Source organism: Alnus glutinosa, chromosome 10 (genome assembly GCF_958979055.1).
Source record: "Alnus glutinosa chromosome 10, dhAlnGlut1.1, whole genome shotgun sequence".
NCBI lineage: Eukaryota > Viridiplantae > Streptophyta > Magnoliopsida > Fagales > Betulaceae > Alnus > Alnus glutinosa.
Genome location: NC_084895.1, coordinates 1,398,218 through 1,419,346, shown reverse-complemented (window position 1 = coordinate 1,419,346; position 21,129 = coordinate 1,398,218). Strand labels below are relative to the sequence as shown.

The following is a 21,129-nucleotide window of genomic DNA, read 5'->3' as shown; positions in this document are numbered from 1 at the left end:
AGTTTGTAAGTAGTATAAACCGTAGTACCCAAAATTTTTCCAAACAGAAATTAGCGTAATGTTGCCAAGAAGTGAACGGAAATTTTAAGGTATGATTTGTATAGAAATAAGTTCATATTAAAGCAAAAAATATGTAATTAATAATAATAAAAAAGGCTGTAGCTTACACTAATAGTTGAACAATGAAACTAAAGTTATACACTTCTTATTGTAGGTGGAAATTCATGTTTTATTTATTTGTTAAAATATTGGTTTTGAGTTTAGACTTTGTTTATATTATTCATTTTTATTTTCAATTAAATATTCAACGTGCTGAACTGAATTTAAATATAAATTAAATGATTAAATTTATTGTTTCGTATAAATAAACGTGGCTAAAAGACAAATCTAATCGCATTATAAACACATGAGCATTTAATTCAAAGTGAAACTAAAAAACAACTGGACATACTCCAAGAGGCGAAGACAGGATCCCCACAAAGTGCTAAATGTACAACTCTTTTGTACAACTTGATCACAACCCACTCACAATGGGGTGGGTTCCACTTGTGTGGGACCCACCCCATTGTGAGTGAGGGTTGTGGCCAAGTTGTGATGAAGTTGTACCCCAATCAACTCCCTAATTCATTCATACATCTACCAGAATAGCAAACATACGCATCATGTAACTGTTGCTTTCACTCAACAAAAGATTACAATAGGAAGCTGTTGGGACAGTTTTTGGTACGGTGTGAACGGTACATTCAATAGATTTTTTCGGGAGTCTCGTTTCAATGCCTAAATTAGCTTATGTGAGAAAATAATGCTCAATGCACAAGAATTTAGTCTTTCTTTGTACCTGGGGTATGAACTTATTTATAGGCAAATAAGTGAAGTCAAATCTAATATGAATTTACTACTCTCACTTAAACTAGTAGTGTCTGGTAAAATAATTGCTAGTGCTCTAAACTCCAAGCCTGAAGTATTCTAATGCAGGACGTGTAGTATCCATGTGGCTTGTTGGCAAGGGTTGGATGGCACTAAATTAATTAAAGTTCTAACTCATTTAATTAAATAATTCGAGATATAATTTGAACTTGACATGCGACATTCTATAATTTTTTACAGAATCCGCAAACTCAACACAAATAATTAAATGAGTCGAATTATAATTGATCTATAAACTTTTGTACCCATTACACGACATGAGCTCAAATTACAACTCTTACTAAACACCGACACTATTTTCTAAGAGAAGCATCTAAAACTTATTTTTTCTTTTAAATTTTTTTGTTAATTTATGAATGTACTAGTAAATCATCTCTAAAAGTGATGTTGGAAAGTAGGGCAATCTTGAAATAATATAGTAATTATCTTGAAAGTGATGAGGTTTAAACGTTAAAGGTTTAAAGTGAAAACGCGTGAGAGAAAAAAGACTTCTTTTTTCTATGGTCTTTTTTCTCTCACGCGTTTTCACTTGTCCAAATTGTTGTTGGATTTCACTAATGTATATATAATAAACGTTTTTTTTTTTTTTTTTTTTGCTATTGTTAAGAGTAAATTCTTTTGAATTTTCCTTGTATTTGCTTGTTCACAAATGTTACACTTCAATAAAATAAAAGCAAATATACACCCCTCACAAAAGGACAGAAATTTCCTACAACCCACATATAAAAATTATATGTGTCATTTAAACATGTAAAAAATACATGTTTTGTTAATTAAGGCAATTAAAAAAGCATGTAAGAAACACATACTATTTAAATAACATATGTTTCTCACATGTCAAGAGACACATGTCAATCTTATATGTACGTTGTAGGAAATTTGTCCCTCACAAAAATAGTTGAATTGTCCTATTGTCTCACATGGAAAAAGTAGGGAGAATTCCTCACCTAAGTTTTCCTGTATGGGGCTTGCCCCAAGATAGTGAATTGTATAGGGCTTGCCCCGAAGTAGTGAAAGCTTGCAGTTACACCCCCTGGGACTTGTTCCTTTGAGATTGCCGTTTCCCGTGGATTGTAAACCTCACTTCGTTCCATGTTCAGCATTTATATGCTCATGCTTCATGTCTTAAAACAATACATATCTTTTCTAATTCCATGATCATGCTTTAACACATGTTTTCAATAAGATTCCATAAACAGTTTAACATATCAATTCGTTAATCAATATTTGCATAATGTAAATCACAACTACAACACACATTCATACCCTTTAAATCAATTCTAACATCTTTCATTCATGCATCAATTTCAATTTCAATTTCATGCGACTTTGTCATCGGAGGTGTTCTGTGCAGCCCCTAAATGCTTTAAGACCACCCCCTATTTCATACGTGGCTGGCTGACCACCCCAAAAAGGGTTATTTTTTCTTTTTCTTTATTTTTTATTTTATTTTTAAAAAAATGAAAGAAAATAGAAAATAATGAGTGGATTTTTTTTTTTTTTTTTTGAAAAATGTAATGTATTCTTTTAGGAATAGCTAAGAGTGAGCAAAAAACCGTAATACCCGCCCCAAACCGCAACACCCACCCCATCTAGCAGGAAAAACAAATGCATGGTGTGGGCCACGGGCCTGTATTGTCACGCCCCCGTTTTGGGAAATAAGGGAAACGTGAGTTTGAGTACTACAATCATAAATTGGAAACGTGCAATTACAACAAATAAATTTAAAACTTCTACTCTCTTAAACCTTTCTATTTATAAATCTATACAAAATTACATGAACTTCAAAAGTAACAAATCATACTATACAATATTAGGGTTTGGCTGGTTCATCACGAACAATCGCTCTCAGCGAGGTCTATGCCCTTACAAGAAAAAGACTTCTTCTTACGGTTGTCATCTGGAGGGGGGTGGAGGAAGAAGGGGTGAGTTCGACAACTCAGTAAGGAAAATACAACACCAGGAGGAATAAAACATGCTATAAACTTTTATGCCATAATCTTTAGTCATGCATAATGACAGATTTATTCTACTCACTGTTAAGAATTAATTTCACATATGATGAATTGCATAAAGTAAATTGAATTACAACCTAAACCAATAGCATATTGATTTTAATTTATTTTAGATGATTTAAGTGTTTTTTTTTTTGAATATATTAAGATTACGATGATGTTTAGAAGTATGAATATGATATGTGATTTTAGATTGAGTATAAGTTCAAGATTCAAGTTATGAATAATTATCTGAGAAGTGATATGCTAGGCTGTTTATGTTTTATAAGAAAAACACATATTAAAGCATGATTCATAAAGTGAAATGTATTGTTTTAGGACAGGTGGCAAGGCATATGAACAATTAAATAGAATTTGAAGAATATGAATAATGGTATAAGAATGACAGTTTATAAATGAGAATGACAGTTTATTATGATCCAGTATATTCTTTTTAATCAGTTTTCTCTTTAATCCTTTCTCTGTGGTTTAACCTCTTATAAACTCTACACCGCCAATTCCCGTGAGCGGCGCACGTTGGCTTTGTCCAAAGGACCTATAGACTCAGCCTGTCGTCACAGAGAAGAGTCGCCGGGTTGGGGATCTTCCCTAGGTGAAGGCCAACCTCGGATGGTAGCACACACCGACTTGCGGTATGTTTGCCATGCTACCCTATACGGTACCGACCTAACTGTAGTAGTGCCTCAAGGTTAAACAATTACTGCACATAAACGTTTTCTGTAATACTGTAGGCTCTGCTTTATCTGTAAACTTTATTTCAAAACTGTAAGAGCCGCTTTTATAACTGTAGTCATGTGCAGAATTTAACTTTAGATTATCTTTTCTTTCAAAACTGTATTCATAAATAGAGTCATTTATTTTGGAATGCTCTATAATCATAACTTTCAAATGCTCTCTTTTTCATCATTGCATATTTCGCAACTTTGAAATGCTCTTAATTATGACTGTAAGTATGCATAATCCATAATTTTAAAATGCTCATAGTCTTAACTATAATTATGCATAAATCATAATTCTTAAAAATGCTCTTAACCAAAACTGTGATTTATGCTCAAAATTCTTAAACAATATCATATGAGTAATAAAGCTTGGCATTAAAAATCGCATGAGCAACACTTTGTAAAATTCCCCAACACTTTTTCAAAAGATTTATAATAAAATCTTGTTGGGGTTTTTCGGTGTTGTATCCCCTTACCTGGACTAGCCGTTAGCCTCGGAGTCGAGCTTCTACCTAAATAAAACACGAGAATAAATTTAGCTGATCGTTCCGAAATTTCAATTCTAAGACTTAAACTAAATTATCTCATATGTATATTCTATATACAAAATCTCTATCCAAGGATTAAAACACTTAACCAATATATCCTACAACTTTTATATAAAAAGTACTCTACATATCTTCAAAATTCCAATACTCACTGAAAACACATACTCAAATGATTATTATCAAACAATTACTAAATTACCCACATACAACCATTCGGCCATCCTCAAAGCCAGGTATCAAAATCCAACACTACCATCTAGAAAAATTCATAACCATCTACTCCCTACACTCTCAATCAAACATCAAATCCATAATATACCCAATCCAAAACCCTCACTCCTAAATTATTCCAGAATCCTTTTAAACACTAAAAACATAATAATCCTTAACTACAATAATTAATAACAAATCTCCAAAACGCCCATCAACAAAGAATAGTATTTCAGCCAAGATCAACAAACAGGAACCACAATACCCATACAATCAGTTTATAAATAGAATCCAGAAATCACCAAACATAACACTCACGACTTATCTTACTTCTAGAGCACCCTAACAGACCATTCAAAAATTCTAACTAACAAATACAATCTTTCCAACGATCAACCCTCAATCTTAACAATAATCATAATCCAGAAAATCATCAAACTCTCAGTAAATCAACAACTATGAATCAAATCATAAAAATTATTTACCTTGATAATCTCCAGTACTAATATTCAAACATAAATTAATACCCAAAATCTTCCAAAATTTTTAACCACAAACAAGAATACCCATCACCAAAACTTCACCCAAATCAGCTAAAATTCATCAACAATTTCACAACCACAAGATTAAGACTACCGGCCGAAACCCACAAAAATCCAAACACACACACACTGTCGAAACAGGGAACCCGGGTAACCACTAAACAGGGAAGAACACAACCGAAATATCCATCAATAATCCACAAAGAAATATTCATCATATTACCCAACAAAATCAGTTAGATCAAAACAGAGAACGACAAAGCAAGCAACAACAATTTGAGGTAAAATCACAAGAAATTTCCTAGAGGACTTTCTTAGAAAGCTACCGGAAAAATCACTGAGAAAGACAGAGAAACCGGTCTGATTTCTCGCCGGAAATCGCCTCCCAAGTTACCAGAAATCGCCTCCGACGACGACCCACGGAAAACCCAGCTCTGTCTCGCCGGAAATCGTGTTCTCCGGCCACCGGGCTTCGCCTCTGCTTCAACCCACCGGAAATCGCCACTGGAACCACCGAAAATCGCCGGAAAAACCAAACTTCAAGCCGTCGGGTTCAATGGGTCACGGATCGTGAGTCACGGGTTCTCGGGTCTCTCGGGTTTTCTGGGCTCACGGGTCGCGGTGTTCGGCCGGAACAACACCTGGCCCGCCGGAAATAGCATTGCCGGCGTCCTCTGCTCCGACCCACCGTGGTTGGTCGGAAAATCTGACCTCCCGGGGGTCGGGTCTTCTTCTCGGCATCTCTCTTTGTCTCTCTCGATCTCTGCTTCTCTCTCTCTATTTCTCTTCTCTCTCAATCTCTCTCTCTGTTCCACTCTCACTCTCCCGATTTTACTCTCTCTATCCCTCTCAATCTCTCTCTCTGTCACTGACTCTGTGTACACGGCGAGAAAGAACAAGAAGAAAGAAGGAGATAAGAAGAATTGGGAAAGAGGAAGAAAAAGAATAATAAAATAATACAACTTGTTGTGCAAGTTGCTTCCTCTTTTTTTTTTTTTTTTCTTTTTTTTTTTTTTTTTTTTTTTTTACAACTTACTTAATAAGTTATAAAATATATATATATATATATATATATATATATATATATATATTATAAAAAAAAAAACTGGGATATTACATGTATTTGGGCCCCGCACGGTGCGGTGTGGGTTGCGGGGGGACCATTTGAAAGAAGCTAGGGACCCGCCCCACACCGCCCCAACCCGCACAAATTATATATATAATTAAAAAAACCATACCCCCCTTTCCTTAACCCTAGCGCGTCGCAGCCGCACCCCCCTTTTCATGTTTCTCTTATTTTCTTCTTCTTCTTCTAACTCTTCATCTTCCTCTTCTCTTCATCTTCGCTACAAGTGAAAGAGGACCGCGGAATGGAGGAGGATTGGAGCCTAGAGGATTTGTGAAAAGAAGAAAGGAAAAGAAGAGCCGAAGTTGAAATGGTGAAACCTAAAACGGAAAGAAGAGAAGAGGAAGAATCTGGAAGATGAAGAGCTGAAGACTAGTGGACCACGTGTCACATGCAAGTTGTAGTATTTTTTAAAGTGTGTTACAACTATTAGTCATTACAATCCCTACTCCAAACGGTGTGTTTAGCATAAATACTAAAACGCAACTATCCAGAAAAAACCCTAACTTCATCTTCCCTTTTCTTCTCCTACGCCGCACAGCACCACAACCTCGATCGATCGTTCCCATCTTCGCTGGCTCCGCGGGTCCAGTGGCCTATGGGTAAACAAAGCATTACCAAGAAGTGTTGTTGATATACAGGATGAGAAGGTGAGTCCAAGAATGACTAATTTTCTTTATGGCAATCCTCTTTCAAGAATATTCTTCTTGTTGTTGCTGTTGTGGGTTCCTCTTATACGCAACATACACTGGAAAGAATTATCACTGCTTGTCTATGTTTGGTATTGAATTTGGCTTTGGTTTGATTTTTCTCATGTTTTGGCTTGAACCGGGGATACCCGCACAACCCGCAAACCCCGCATCCCCCGCCCCATGTCACCCACCCCCGCATGGATGTCATTGATTTTATGCTCACCCCTAAGAATAGCTATTCCTCTCATTTTTTTAGAGGAATAGGTATTCCACTTCGTAAGGGAATAGTTATTTCCATTGGAATAACTATTCTAAAAAATAGACCCCTACCAAACAAAGTAATGACTATTCTTATGAACTAATCATTCAATTCCAAGAGTTTATTTCGCAAACCGAGCGAGGCCTAAAAGTTTTTACTAACGTTATTTAATTCAATTTGTCTCATCTGATGGTTGGTTGGGAAGATGAGCTGGTTAAGTTAAAGAAAAAAAAAATCTATAAATTCTTTGTTAGCTGAGTTAGACAAGCTAAATTTCGAGTACTCGACTTGCCTAGCAGGCAAGCTCGCACAAGAAATTCTCCTTGGCGAGCTAAGCCAAGCTCAAATTAAAGTCGAGCTTGGATATGCACTACCTGTTCGAACTCAACTCGTTGGCTCGTTTACCACCCTAGTCATAAAGAATAGAGAAAAAAAAAACAGCTTTTACATTTTTTTTTAAGTAAACTTTTTTACTTAGAAATTTATTTGGGTTCCATAGACATATTCAATGATAAAGTTTTACACATCTTTTTATGCTGATGTCACCTACACGTGTAAGTCTTACAAATTTAATAATTAAATTTTAAAATGAAGAAATTAAAAAAAAAAATAAAAATCCAAATATACTGAATAACGTATCTCAAAATGGCTAAAATTAGGCTGCACTGAATGCTAATGTGGTGGGTAAAAAGTCAAAGAAAGGAGAAAAAGTAGCTTTTTACACTGACGGACATGAGACGTGAAACATTTCTCTTCTTTATATTTGTTGAACAAGGAAATAAATTATATAAAATGACCAGTTCTATTTTCTAAAATTATATAAATCGTTAATATATATAACTAAGACTTTAAAAAAATATTTCCATTTTTTATTTATTATTATTTCACTCTTTCAGTCTGCGTCAAAGTGAAGCAAACCTCTTCTTTTATACCTTTTTACTCGATCACAACAAAACTGGTCAAAAATAATTTGAAGACGTGTGTCGGCTAGAATAATTATAGTAAAACGACAACACATGTGATTTTAATAAAAAAAATATTAATATATAAAATTAAAAATTTAAAGAAATTTTACTTTTTATTATTATTATTTCACTCTTTCGGTCTGCATCAGCCGCTTAATATCTGGTTCCAACTTGTCGGAGCGTGCACTTTACGCGCTAGATCCAGATGACTTTCGAGCAGATTTTCACCTTCAATGACCTTGTCCACTGGTCTATAGCAATGGTTTTTTGTAATATTTTAACTGTTTTTTGTCTTTATATTTTATGTGGTTGGGTTTTGGTCTTTGTTGGAGACCTTTTCTCTAGAGCTTTTGATATGTTATTAGTTGTACTTGCTTTTCTCTACCCCTTGTATAGGGGTTGTTACTCTCTTTACCAAATCAATTAATGCCCGCCCAATCCTTTCATCAGGGTTGTTTTGAACAAGGTTGACGGCTTTTGCACGGGTCATGTCCCTGTTCTTCACTGGTTTGGTCCTTAGTCTGACTTGTTTGGACAAATCTTTGACTTTCTCCAAGGTTAAAAGGACCGAGACATTTTTAGTTCTTCTGAAATTGGAAAACACCATTTCCCTCCTTGTGACAGGCACGGTTGTATCAAGTTTGGGTTTTTGTTGGGGTAACTCACTCCTCTGTTTTATTGTTTGTAACCTGCTCTTAGGAATGAAAGTGGTATTTAAAAAAAAAAAAATTAAAAAAAAAAAAATAGCAAACCTCTTCTTCTATAGTAAAATGATTAGTAAAAAACAATTTGAAGACGTGTGTCGGCTAGAAATCAACTATAGTAAAACTGTAAAATGACGACGTACACATGTTATTCTAATAAATAAAACTAAAAAGTTAAAGAAATTTTACATTTTTTTTTTAATCTTATTATTTCACTCTTTAAGTCTGCGTCAAAGAGAAGCAAACCTCTCTTTAAATTTAAGTCCATTGTGACTCAGCAATGAATCAATTCAAATATGTTCTGTTTGGATGTTGAATTTGAATATTATTTAAATTTATTGTGCGAATTATAAGGTTTGACTTTGTGAAATAAAATTTAAAAAATTTTAAAAAAATTAAATAAAATATAATTTATTTTTTAAAAAAATAGAATATTATTCGAAACAAAGCAATCTAAATCTTTTATCAAATAAATTTTTTATAACAGCTAGGCTGATGGTGATGGACAGGCTTTTAGCATTATGACCGGGTAAAATGGTTGGAAAATGCCTTTTATTTATTTATTTTTGAAAGGGGTAAACGAACAAAGCTACCCGTAAGCTTATTCAGGCTCAACTCATGCGCGACTTGAGTATTAAATGGGCCGCTGGTGAACAAAAAATATGTTTAATTATTAAACGATACATACTCGTATAAAATCTGACTCGGCTTGGATAACGTTTGTGAATAAGATCGTATAAAGTTCAACTAGCTTATTAGCTTGACTCGTGTATATATATATATAACTCATTAAATAGTCTATGGATTATAAATAATATTTGTGCTAATATAGTATGTAGCATTAATACTAAATATTTTATAGTTACAATATTAAGAATGTAGTCATTTAATGTGTAATTATTTATAGTTAACTAGTGGATTGTGTGTATTAAACGAGTAGTGTGATAAGGCACACTTTTATTACACTATTGACAGACTTTTTGTGCTTACATGGCACATGGTGTGGTAAGATACCATGTGGTGACGTAGGCACAAAAAGTCTGCCAATAGTGTAATGAAAGTGTGCCTTATAGCAATACTCGTATTAGACTTAGTTAACTAATTAGTTAATTGGTTTAGTTATAAATAGAGAGAGTTAATTGGTTAATATAAAAAAATAAAAATAAAAAAACGTTGGATAATTAACCATGTATATATAATAAACGTTTATTTTTATTTTTTTATTTTTATCAAAGTCAATCTCATATGTTAACCATGTATATTAAACATTTTTTTTTTTTTTTTTGCTATTGTTAAAAGTAAATTCTTTTGAATTTTTCTTGTATTTGCTTGCTCACAAGTGTCACACACGAATAAAATAAAAGCAAACACATACCCCTCACAATAATAGTTGGATCGTCTTGTTGTTTCACATGAAAAAAGCAAAGAGAATTCCTCACCTAAATAATCCATAAAAAGGATGCAAACCTCCCTTATTGAGCCAAAACTCCATTTGTCCTACATAAAAAGGGTATGGAGAATTCATTGAACAAGTAATCTACAAAAATGGATCCAAACCTCGTTCAGAACCAAGCCATGTGTGTCATAATGCATTCCAACAACTACAAAGTTACCCTCAATTTGATGGTTGGGAAGTCAAAAGTTTTTACTAATATTATTTAATTCAATTTGTCTCATTTGATGGTTGTGAAGACGAGCTAGTGTTAAGTTAAAGATTTTATTTTTTTAAAAAAAAATCTATAAATTCTTTGTTAGCCGAGTGGGGCAAGCTAAGTTTCGAATAATAGGAATTCTCCTTGGCAAGCCGAGTCAAGTTGAAATTTTACTACTTATCATGAGCTCGACTCGAGCTTGAGGGCATATAAATTTTATGAGTCGAGCTTAAATATGTACTACTCACCTGAGCTCAATTTGTTAGCTCGTTTTCAACTCTAACGGTAAAGAAAAGAGAAAAAATAGCTTTTACATTTTTTTTAAGCAAATTTTTTTACATAGAGATTTATTTGGGTTTTATAGGTTTAATAATAAATTTGTACATCTCTTTATGCCGAAGATGTGACCCACACATGTAAGTTTACAAAATTCAATAGTTAATTTTTAAAATTAAGGAATTGAAAAAAAAAAAAAATCTAAATATATTGAATAACAAATCTCAAAATGGCTAAAATTAGGCTGCACTGAATGCTAAGGTGGTGGGTAAAGTCAAAGAAAAGAGAAAAAAATAGCTTTTTAATTACACAGTGACGGACATGAGACGTCAAACATTTATCTTCTTTTTACTTGTTGAGCAAGGAAATATATTATATAAAATGACCACTACTTGACCGCCATCTACTTCAGTTTGGTGATCGTTCGTTCAGGAGTAAGAACTATCGTTGGATCATCTGTTTCATTTACGTGATCTTCCAGACCGACGTTGAGAATGGCCGGCGGCAGAGGAGAGGGGCCAGCAATAGGGATTGATCTGGGGACGACGTACTCTTGCGTGGCAGTGTGGCAGCATAATCGAGTAGAGATCATAGCGAACGATCAGGGCAATAGGACGACGCCGTCTCAAGTTGCCTTCACTGACAGAGGGCGTTTGGTCGGTGAAGCAGCCAAGAATCAGGTCACCAGTAACGCCGTTAACTCTATCTTTGGTAATCTCTCACCCTCTTTTTATCCTTTATTTTTCTTTTACGTGAAACTACAATAAGCAAAGGTTCTCAAATTATGAAATTTAAACTTTTTTTAGGTATCAAAATGCTCAGAGTGCTTCCCGTTAAAAATATGGCATTCTATAGTTGAAAATTGAGTATACTTTTATCGGGGTTTTTGCTCTCTACGTTGTTGTCTTCTAACCTTTAAGGACTTTTGTATTAAACAAATTTTTTCTTTTTTAGACTAGATCGATTACAGAGGGTTTATCAAAACGCAATTAAGATAACCCGGTTTTCATTAATGCTCCTTTTGTTTCGGTGTAAAATGATTTTCGTCGTAAAATATTTTCAGAAAAATATTTTTCGTCGAAATATTTTTTCAGTGTTTGGCGCGTACTAGAAATTATAAATATTTTTTATGTTTTAATTTAAAAAAGTTAAATTTTATTCACAAAATAAAAAATGTTAATATAAATTTTTTTTTTATAATTGACACGTTCAAATTCCGGCAAAAAATGGTCGGAATTTGACCATGAAAGTTCATATAAGAGTAGGCTAAATCTGTATATAAACTTTTTCCTTGCTTTTCATGTGTGCTAGAATTGCTAGTGTCCTGTTCTTTGGTGGTAATCTCCTTGATCTTTATTTATTTATTTATCATTTATATATCTGCTTCTCTGTTCCTTTGATATTCAATCTATGGTCAGTGTAAGGACATGCATCTTCTGTTTCAGGATCGAAGTTATATATTAATGGTGTAATTGATTGACTAAATGGTTCTATGCATTAATAGCTCCATTTTGTAGTGAGACGTTTGCAGTTAATTAAGGAAAGAGACATGTCCAGTGCAACTGCTTAGGGGTAAATAAAGATGTTGAGCCCTAGCTAGGATACTAGGTGGTTTACATGAAGTTCCAGAATCTCAAAAAACCTGAACAATCAATATTTATTGGACTTCTTATATATGGTATATATATATATATATATATATATATATATATATATATATATATAACTTCTCATTTTGGTACTAATCGAACTGGAACTCATTCCTGAGTAACTTCTAATGTACAAGTAAGCTGTTGACTTTTGAAATACTGCATACATATGTTCCGATCCTGTAATAACCTCCACCTAACATACGGTAACGAATTTGATCTTGACCCAAAAAATAGACCCTTGTTAAGAAAATTGGCCATAGAAATTGTTTTACCTTCTCCTATGAGGGTTACATGATCTTGTGCCACATTGTCTCTCATTCCAACTCTTAATATGCGGATTGTTTATTGTTTTTTTTTCCTTTTTATACTTGTTAGAGGTAAATTGAACCTACTAGCTGCAAAAACTCATTTTCAAATCCTAAATATTGTCCTATGCTGCCATATCAATTTACTAGTTAAAAAAGAAAAACGAAGGCATGCCAATATAAAAGCTCATCAATATTGAGATTTGTTGCTTCTTCTACTTTAGATTTGTTGAATCATTTTATCATTTTTCTCTTATTTATGTTGCAGATGCAAAGCGGTTGATTGGTAGGAGATTTAGTGATTCCTTAGTTCAGAAAGATATCAAGCTTTGGCCATTCAAGGTCATTGAAAGTTCAGCCGACAAGCCTCTGATTGCGATCACTTATAGGGGTGAAGAGAAGCGATTTGATGCAGAAGAAATCTCATCTATGGTCATCAGAAAGATGCGTAGGATTGCGGAAGCCTACCTTGGAAGAACTGTGAAGAATGCTATCATCACTATCCCAGCCAACTTCAATGACTCACAACGTAAGGCCACAATGAATGCTGGAAAAATTGCAGGACTCAATGTCATGAGGATACTCAACGAACCAACTGCTGTCGCCATTGGTTACGGTCTTGACAAGCGGGACATTGGTAAGAGAAATGTGTTGATCTTTGATTTGGGTGGTGGTACTACAGATGTCTCACTACTTACTATTGACAAGGGAAAGTTTGAAGTGAAGGCCGTTGCTGGGGACACTCACCTCGGAGGTGAGGACTTTACCAACAGAATGTTAAAGTACTTCATTGAAATATTTAAGAGGCGGCACAAGGAAGACATTAGTGGAAATGCCAAAGCTATGACGAAGTTAAGAGTTGCTTGTGAGAGAGCAAAGCGAGTTCTTTCTTCTAAAACTGAGACTCGCATTGAAGTTGATTTTTTATATAAGGGTATTGATTTCTCCTCAATTATTACCCGTGCCAAATTTGTAGAACTCAATAGGGACTTGTTCAAGAAGTCTATTGAGCTTGTGGAGAAGTGTTTGATTGATGCTGAGATGAATAAGAGAAAAGTCGACGATGTCGTTCTTACTGGTGGTTCTTCCAAAATTCCCAAGGTGCAGGAGTTGTTGCAGAACTTTTTTGATGGAAAGCAGCTTAACAAGAGCATCAACCCAGATGAAGCTGTGGCTTATGGAGCTGCTGTTCAAGCTGCAAACTTGGCTGGTATGGGTGGGAAAGTTGAACAGATTGTGCTCTCGGATGTCACCCCTCTGTCCCTTGGAACACAAGTTAATGAAGGTGACATGTCCGTTGTGATTCCGAGGAATACCCGCATTCCCACTAAGATGGAGCGGAACTACACCACATTGTATGACAACCAAACTTATGTTTTGTTCTCAGTTTATGAGGGTGAAAGAGCAAAAGTTGTTTATAACAACTGGCTGGGAGAATTTAATCTTTCCCCTATTCCTGCAGCACCCAGGGGTACCGTTTCGATGAAAGCATGCTTTGAGGTTGATGCCAATGGTATCTTGAATGTTTCTGCTGTGGAGCGGACCACTGGCGTCAATTACAAGATCACAATTAGAAATTACAGGGCTGCGCTATCCACAGGAAAAATTCAAAGGATGCTCAAGGACGCAAAGAAATATAAAGTTGAAGATGATGAGCACAGGAAGAAGATTAGGACTAAGGAAGCTTTGGATAACTTAGCCTACAAAATGGGGAGCCTTGCCATTGATAAGAAGACTGGTAACAAGCTTGACACTGTTGGTAAGAAGAAGAGAAGCTGATTGGACTTGAGTTAATCTGCAAACCTATCATTGCAAAGATGTCTGGAAAAATATAAGCAGTTGAGATATATCATATATGTATTTTCATGCTTTCCAATAAACTTGTAAAGTCCTGGCTAGGAAGAACAACTTTATATGGATCAGTGACGGCTAAACCTAGCCTTGTAAATTGTAGCCTCTCTTACTCTGTTTAAGAGAACTAAGAATAAGAAAGCATGCTTAAATATTATAGGTGGCATGTGTCATAGTCTGATTGGTACTGACGTAGCATTTGATAGCTTCTGTTAAAAATTAGATGGAAATTGGTTTCAATAGGGAGTTTATTGCTAGATATTGTTTACTCCAAATCTTAACGGGAGCAATAAGATTACAAAAAGTTCAAAATTTTGATAAATTAAATTGAGAGTTTTTTAACTTTGAGGGGAGATTGCAAAAGTGATGGAAGTTTAGGAAATCAAGTGAAATTTCCCCTTTCTTTTCTTCACATCTGCTTTTTCTTTAAGTAATTTATGTATTTATTTATAATTGTTGCTAGGAATATTTCTATTTAAAACAGCACAACTGATCGAAGCAGAAATGAATGGATTAAACCCCTTGATTCATTCAACTATATTAGCTCATTCAATTTAATGAAACAAAAAGAGAGCTATTAAAATCCTTACTCATGCATACTATTGTGACCATCTCAATTCTCAGCTTTTCCCCTCAAATTGAACCCCTCCCAACACAAAATCAAGCTTATATTTTCATGAATTAAGGTTAATTCTTGCCTAATTTGAATTATACTGGAGTGAATGAAGTATACCACTGCAGCAAGTGGATGAATAATAAATGCATATTCTCCTCACTTGATGTTTGAGTTTGAAAATTTCCGCTTCATTCTTTTTGTAGTAGGATAGTACTAGAGCAATGGGACATCAAATTTTCCACACAGAGAACTAATTATTATCAAAATTGGAAATTTAAGGAATAAATTAACCCTAATACAGACACTAATGAAAAAAAGAAAAGAAAAGAAAAGAAAAGAAGAAGATACATATGTATATATAAACAAATTAATTAAGTAGCCAAAAAAATGAAATGAGGTCCGACCCAACAGGATTTGCCGCTTGAGATATACAGCATCAATTTTGAGGCTCTTAGGCAGTTGGGGAAGATGGTGGTTTTAGGTCTGGGTACTGCATCCACAGAGAGATAAATGAATATACACAAAGCATCTGGTTACATTTTCTTATGACATGTAAAGTTTCATACAGGAACTCAAAATTTGTGTCCATTTCAGTTGAATTAAAAACACTACAAGCATCAACAACTCATCCTATGAAAGCTTGCATCTTTGCCCTCTAGATCTAGTGTCACAAGACGTTATCCCCTGTGATACAGAAAGCTCAAAGGATAAACAAGAACTGCCAAGAAAGTATTGAGAAACAAAACAACCACAAACAACAAGACAGTTCAGAATGGAGACATGAGGATTTTTTTTTTTTTTTTTTTTTTCTGACCCAGCATGAGAAACTTTCACTATCAACATGGAGACTAACATCCATGGATTAAACAATCCATGGGCAAACCACATCATCATACAAAACTCACCTCGGGAAAACCCTTAATAAAAACTGCCATCTATAGCCTTATAGATTCATCATCTATGAGATAACAGTCCATACAATTATTCTCTCTCTCACAACCTCAACCCAAACTCCAATCCCGTTGTTATGCTGCAATCTTCTGCCCTACTACAAGTCAAACAAACCATGAGCCTCAAATATTCTCTTAAGTTGCTACAAAAAGAGAGGAAGAGAACAATTTAGGAAGAGGGCCATTCCCTAGAATTCTAACACAAAATGTGGTTTTACACTGAACCCTGTCTTTTACTCTTCTCTTTTCCATCTTCTATAAGTAATTTGTGCCAAAAAAATTTAATGACTTTCAAAAATAACTTAAACATAAAAACTAATAAATATCATGTACATTGGAAAAGACCAATGGAGAAGACCGTAGCTGGTGAAACCAATAGGTAAGTATCGATCCTCTACCTGGGCCATTAGAAAATGTGGCAGTCATAGTCAGAAGTTCACAACTAATGAGTAATGAGATGATTCGTGATAGTATTCCCCTCCCCACTCTGTAGGGAATGAACAATTTTCTGAACAATAGTCATGATATTTACAATTTAATAGTAAGACATTTGGTTGTATTGCATCTATATTCTACACTAACTTAGTAACTTTATCGTAGTTCCAAACTCTTCAGACTTTCATCCAAATAACAAATATAGTAGAATAAGGGATAACTTTTTCCTGACCAAAATTTCTATTTCACTCTTCCATCAATTCCACTCCAAGCAACTAATCTTCATTAATTTAATGGGCAAATAACTTTCTGGCCAGACAAAAATAACCATGAGCCCCTCCAACCATTACAAGAGATATTAATCATTCAGTTCAAAGTTTCAATAGACGTTGTCATTCCTGAAGGTGGCAACCAAATTCATTAATGAAAAGTAAAAGGCAGAAGTTTATTCTTGCAGATATAAATAGATTTACATTTCTATAGCTTATCATATTTATTTCAGCATATTACACCCAAACACGCAAACAGAGAGAGAAAGAGAAGATGGACATACATTACCATAGGGAGAGGATAATCAAGAACCACTTTTCATGTCTGGTATGGATTCTGTTGACTTGTTTAGATGACCATCGTTTTTCCAATTTTCTTCTATAGAGGTATAGGCAGAAGAGGTAGCATTATTTCTATCTTCAGTTTGCTGAATAACTCCTCCATTCATCCTAAGTTTTCGAGAAGTTTTAACTTTCTTCTTAGGATAGATATGCACAGAAGGTGGCAAAAGGGAGTCCTGTATCGCCTACAAAAACACAAAACTGAAAAAAGTTAACAACTTTAACAAATGTCAGACAGAAAATCTTAAAGCAAGAAGACATATGAGAGTAAATGAGCAAAAGTTTATTACCAAAGGTGTCAAAACGCACCTTCCCTAAAGTTTAACAAAAATCGACATATCTCCTTTCTTTTGAGGAGAAATGGTGGGAAGTATTATTAATTGAATATGACAAATGTACAAGGTAGACATGAACCTATAGGCAGCATACCTAATGCCCAAGAAAAAAAGAAAAAGTGCCGCAATCAGTTCCATTAATTCAGAAACAAATACAAAGACATACAAACAAACAAACAAACAAAAGGAAATAATGGGGCTTTCTGGACTAGCAGATTTGCATTCCCTAAAGTGATAGATAAAACCTTCATTTCTAATCATTTATCTCCACCTATTAAGTAGAAAAGCTTCATTTGCAATACACAGACCCTATACTAGAGAGAAAAATAAAAAATAAAAGATGATTTTATTGAGTTCTATCCTCTTTCATTTCCTTGCTAATGGAAAGCCTTTGTGTCTCTAACATTTATTCAAGATTGCACCAAGTACTAGGTGAAATCTGCACATAAAATATGAAATATCCAAGAGGAATATGTTTACACTTCCCTTTACTTGTCTACATTATAGTTCTAATATGCAATTGTGTTAAGAGTAAAAATTGTCTTCAGTGCTCTGTTTCCCAGTGTTGAGTCTTTATTTAACAACACAAGGACTCATATCTAGTTAACTCCCTGACTTCTGTAATATAAAACAACACCTCAGATTCTTTACTCTGTAAACCAGATTCCAGTAGTACTTTCCCTAGATTTCATAACCCAAATAATTGGAATATAAGGCTTCCTTGAATTAAGATGACTTGTACCACTTAAAAGCTTCATTAGCAATTTTATCTCTTTGATCAACCAGGGTCTTGAACTATTTTATTCAAAAAGTTTAAATTATGTGTCACAAAGCGGAACTTTAAAAAAAAAAAAAAATCAACACTAGGCTTCTCAGTGAATCCCTAAGCTTCAAAAATTTTACATACTTCATGCAGCTATTGAAGGGTCTGGAAACAGATTAAAATCCAGGAAGAAGAACATTTTATTAGGAAACACGAATTTTTGATTTGGAAGTCTTATAATGCATTTTCAAGAGGCACTCTGCACATACACAATTCTCTGTTTGTATTGAAACTTGCATGCATGTACTGCAGACACACACAATCAACCTAGAAGTGACTTGGTCTCTTCATACCCAACCAACTAACTAATCAGACTCACCATGTCATTTGCAGTTAGTATTAACAAATATGGATCTCGAAACAGCTCACCATTATTGAAACACTTGTAGATTAAAATGGAGCTATTTGAAAAGAAGCTACGATCCAAGCTATTTCTATAGGTGAAAAAAAATGAAAGAAGCATACCATCCAACCCTTTTCGCCTCTGACCCCACCCCTGATTGCATAGGCCTCTTTGAAACCATTCTTGAATAACAATTCCGCCACTTTCATGGAATTACCATCAAAACTACCTTACAAAAAGAGAAACTAGTGATGAAATTAAGGACATGCTTCATACAAAATAAGGGTATCTAAAATGTCAAAATCTGGAGGCCACGTTTGCTATACATGCTATAAAAATGCTATACATATGCTATACAAAGTATTTATTACTAAGAAAGAAAAGTGAAATAGTAAGACAACTACATGCTTTATAGTTAACTAGGTGGTCAACCAACTACACCGTATTTTTTGTGAGTCATGGAAACAGCATAAATTTCAAATAGGAAGTAGTAGACCAATAGCTAAAATTAGCCATTCAACAACAACAAAAAGAGAAAAAATAAAAAAACTGAACTGAACTAAGCTTATGCCCAGACAAGACTACTTATAACAAACAAAACTTGGAAAGATGGTGCCAGCCTGCAAGCTTTCTATGCACATATAGTTTCATTCTAACATTTAAAGAAACTCTCAAGTCAAAAATCAAGTTTATATCAAATCAGCTTGAGTTAGGGTAACACAATCCAGTATGCCATATCTGACAAATTATTTCCTTATTCTGTATAATTTGCAAGCGCAACTGTTTGGAGGATGATTCCACTTTGCTTGATGTGGTGCATTTGGAGAGAAGAAATGACCAAAGCTTTGAAGACAATGAAAGGACGGTAGTGGAGTTAAAGGCCTTCTTCTTTAATACTCTTTTTCCATTGATGGTTGCTTTGATTGTTCTTATATTTCTAATTTTCATGACTTTTTTGCCTCTTTTTTTTTCTTTTTTTCTTTTTCTGATTAGGTGTTTCTCTTGTATACTACTTGTGTACTTGGATGTGCCCTCTAGTTTTAATGATTTTTTATTACTTATCAGAAAATAATAAATAAATAAAATTGCAAGATTCTTATGAAGATTTTTTTATTTATTTATTTATTTTATAAGTACTTATAGGAAGGATGATGCATTGTTATTGTTGGAATACAGTGTCTGAGCTCCTGTGGATATGAAGAACAGAATTGAGTCTCAACGAGTGCATTCAACTATTAGTTGTACTTAACAAAGCAGATTGGTATGGAAATTTCTAGTCCAATATTATCCAAAGCAGTTGAAGGAAACCTTTAAAAAAGTCTGAAAAAAAATGGCACTTACTTGTCAAGAACACAGACCACAGTACTTGCCACGTCCCCAAAGCTTTCCAATACCTTCTTCACAAACCCATCTTCATCTCCCTCAGAAAACTCAACCTGAACCACACCCTTATTCAGAATCTTCAAATTTGGAGACCCCAAGTACTTCAAAGTCTTCTTGTCCCTAATATCCAAGAGCTGCGCATTGGGGTCATCCCGTAGTTTCTTAAATCCGTCAATGGCAGAGATGAACTTGTATTTTCTCAAGTACTCTTCGGTAAGAGGTATGACAACCAGCCAAATGAAGGTACACCCAGCAACAAAAAATGGGTTCCTGTTGAGAAAGTCATCAATTGCAAGTACGACTGACTCGAGGTTAATTTTGTCAGAGACTTGGTCAGTGGAGGAGACAACAGCTTCGGAAGCAAGGCAAGGAAGAGAGGTGAGGAGGTTGAGTAGAGTGAAAGAAAAATGGGTTTTTGTTGGATTTTGAAGATGTTTTTGGAATGGGGTTTTGTGGGCGGAGGGGAATTGGGTTTGGCGAGAAGTGGAAATGGGGATGGGAGTGGCGTTTGGGAGAGGAGAGGTGGGTTTGAAGATGGCCAGTTTCTGGGTTTTGAGGTGGGTTTGGAGGACGGGTGGACAGGAGCAGAGCACCATGGAAAGAGACTCGATCATAACCATTTGAAGTGGGGGGAGAGAGAGAGAGAGAGAGAGAGAGAGGATAAAGGAGCTTTTCAACTTGCTCCCAACAAACTAAACATGAAGAAAAATATCAAACTCCAAAGACAAAACGTTAGTACTAGTGTACTACTCTTCGCACTATATTTTTAAGCCAGCTTTACAACGGAGATGTAACATGCTTTATTAAATGTTTAAAAATTTTGCAATTAAATGTTTAAAAATTTTGTGCTTTTTAAACGACCGACAAGTTATTTAAAATAAGTCACATTAACCAATGTAAAGCTGGTATAAAAATTTAGTGTGAAAAGCAACGTTACTCAAAATAAAAACATAAGTTAACAATGATATTCTTCATACTTATTTTACACCAACTAATATAATGTGTTTTAAATGACATGTTACTATAAGAAGTTCGTTACTATTTCTCTGATTTTCCATGTATAATATTCAACGACGGTAGATTTGTCATGGATAAGGGTATTTGTTGATTTGAATTGATAAATGAATAGTAAGAATAATGGATTGAAATGATATTGAATTGTATGAATGGAATGGATTACAATTGATTGG

At 34.5% G+C, this 21,129-nt stretch overlaps 2 protein-coding genes and 1 long non-coding RNA gene across 8 annotated transcripts; 1 reads left to right on the top strand and 2 right to left on the bottom strand.

Annotated features, from left to right (window-relative positions):
• Positions 1 to 2,528: 2,528 nt before the first annotated feature.
• On the bottom strand, positions 2,529 to 5,839 carry LOC133880255 (uncharacterized). The gene is made up of 3 exons (XR_009902222.1): positions 5,288 to 5,839; positions 4,138 to 4,173; positions 2,529 to 2,827 (listed from the first exon to the last, which is right to left on the bottom strand). It is a non-coding gene; the product is annotated as an uncharacterized LOC133880255 (long non-coding RNA).
• A 5,202-nt stretch (positions 5,840 to 11,041) lies between these two features.
• LOC133879543 (heat shock cognate 70 kDa protein-like) lies at positions 11,042 to 14,600 on the top strand. 2 transcript variants are annotated; one of them, XM_062318145.1, is made up of 3 exons: positions 11,042 to 11,346; positions 12,861 to 13,947; positions 14,055 to 14,232. In XM_062318145.1, exons 1-3 carry the CDS (start codon positions 11,130 to 11,132, stop codon positions 14,089 to 14,091), a joined length of 1,341 nt encoding a protein of 446 aa, XP_062174129.1. In that variant the 5' UTR covers positions 11,042 to 11,129; the 3' UTR covers positions 14,092 to 14,232. The 2 variants fall into 2 exon arrangements, with proteins under 2 accessions (XP_062174129.1, XP_062174128.1); XM_062318144.1 differs by having other exon boundaries at positions 12,861 to 14,600.
• A 524-nt stretch (positions 14,601 to 15,124) lies between these two features.
• LOC133879544 (rhodanese-like domain-containing protein 4A, chloroplastic) lies at positions 15,125 to 20,657 on the bottom strand. 5 transcript variants are annotated; one of them, XM_062318147.1, is made up of 4 exons: positions 19,898 to 20,656; positions 18,679 to 18,781; positions 17,003 to 17,240; positions 15,125 to 15,549 (listed from the first exon to the last, which is right to left on the bottom strand). In XM_062318147.1, exons 1-3 carry the CDS (start codon positions 20,557 to 20,559, stop codon positions 17,019 to 17,021), a joined length of 987 nt encoding a protein of 328 aa, XP_062174131.1. In that variant the 5' UTR covers positions 20,560 to 20,656; the 3' UTR covers positions 15,125 to 15,549; positions 17,003 to 17,018. The 5 variants fall into 5 exon arrangements, with proteins under 5 accessions (XP_062174131.1, XP_062174130.1, XP_062174132.1 ...); XM_062318146.1 differs by having other exon boundaries at positions 16,998 to 17,240; positions 19,898 to 20,655; XM_062318148.1 differs by lacking the exon at positions 15,125 to 15,549 and adding an exon at positions 15,611 to 15,743 and having other exon boundaries at positions 16,998 to 17,240; positions 19,898 to 20,657.
• Between the last annotated feature and the right edge of the window lie 472 nt (positions 20,658 to 21,129).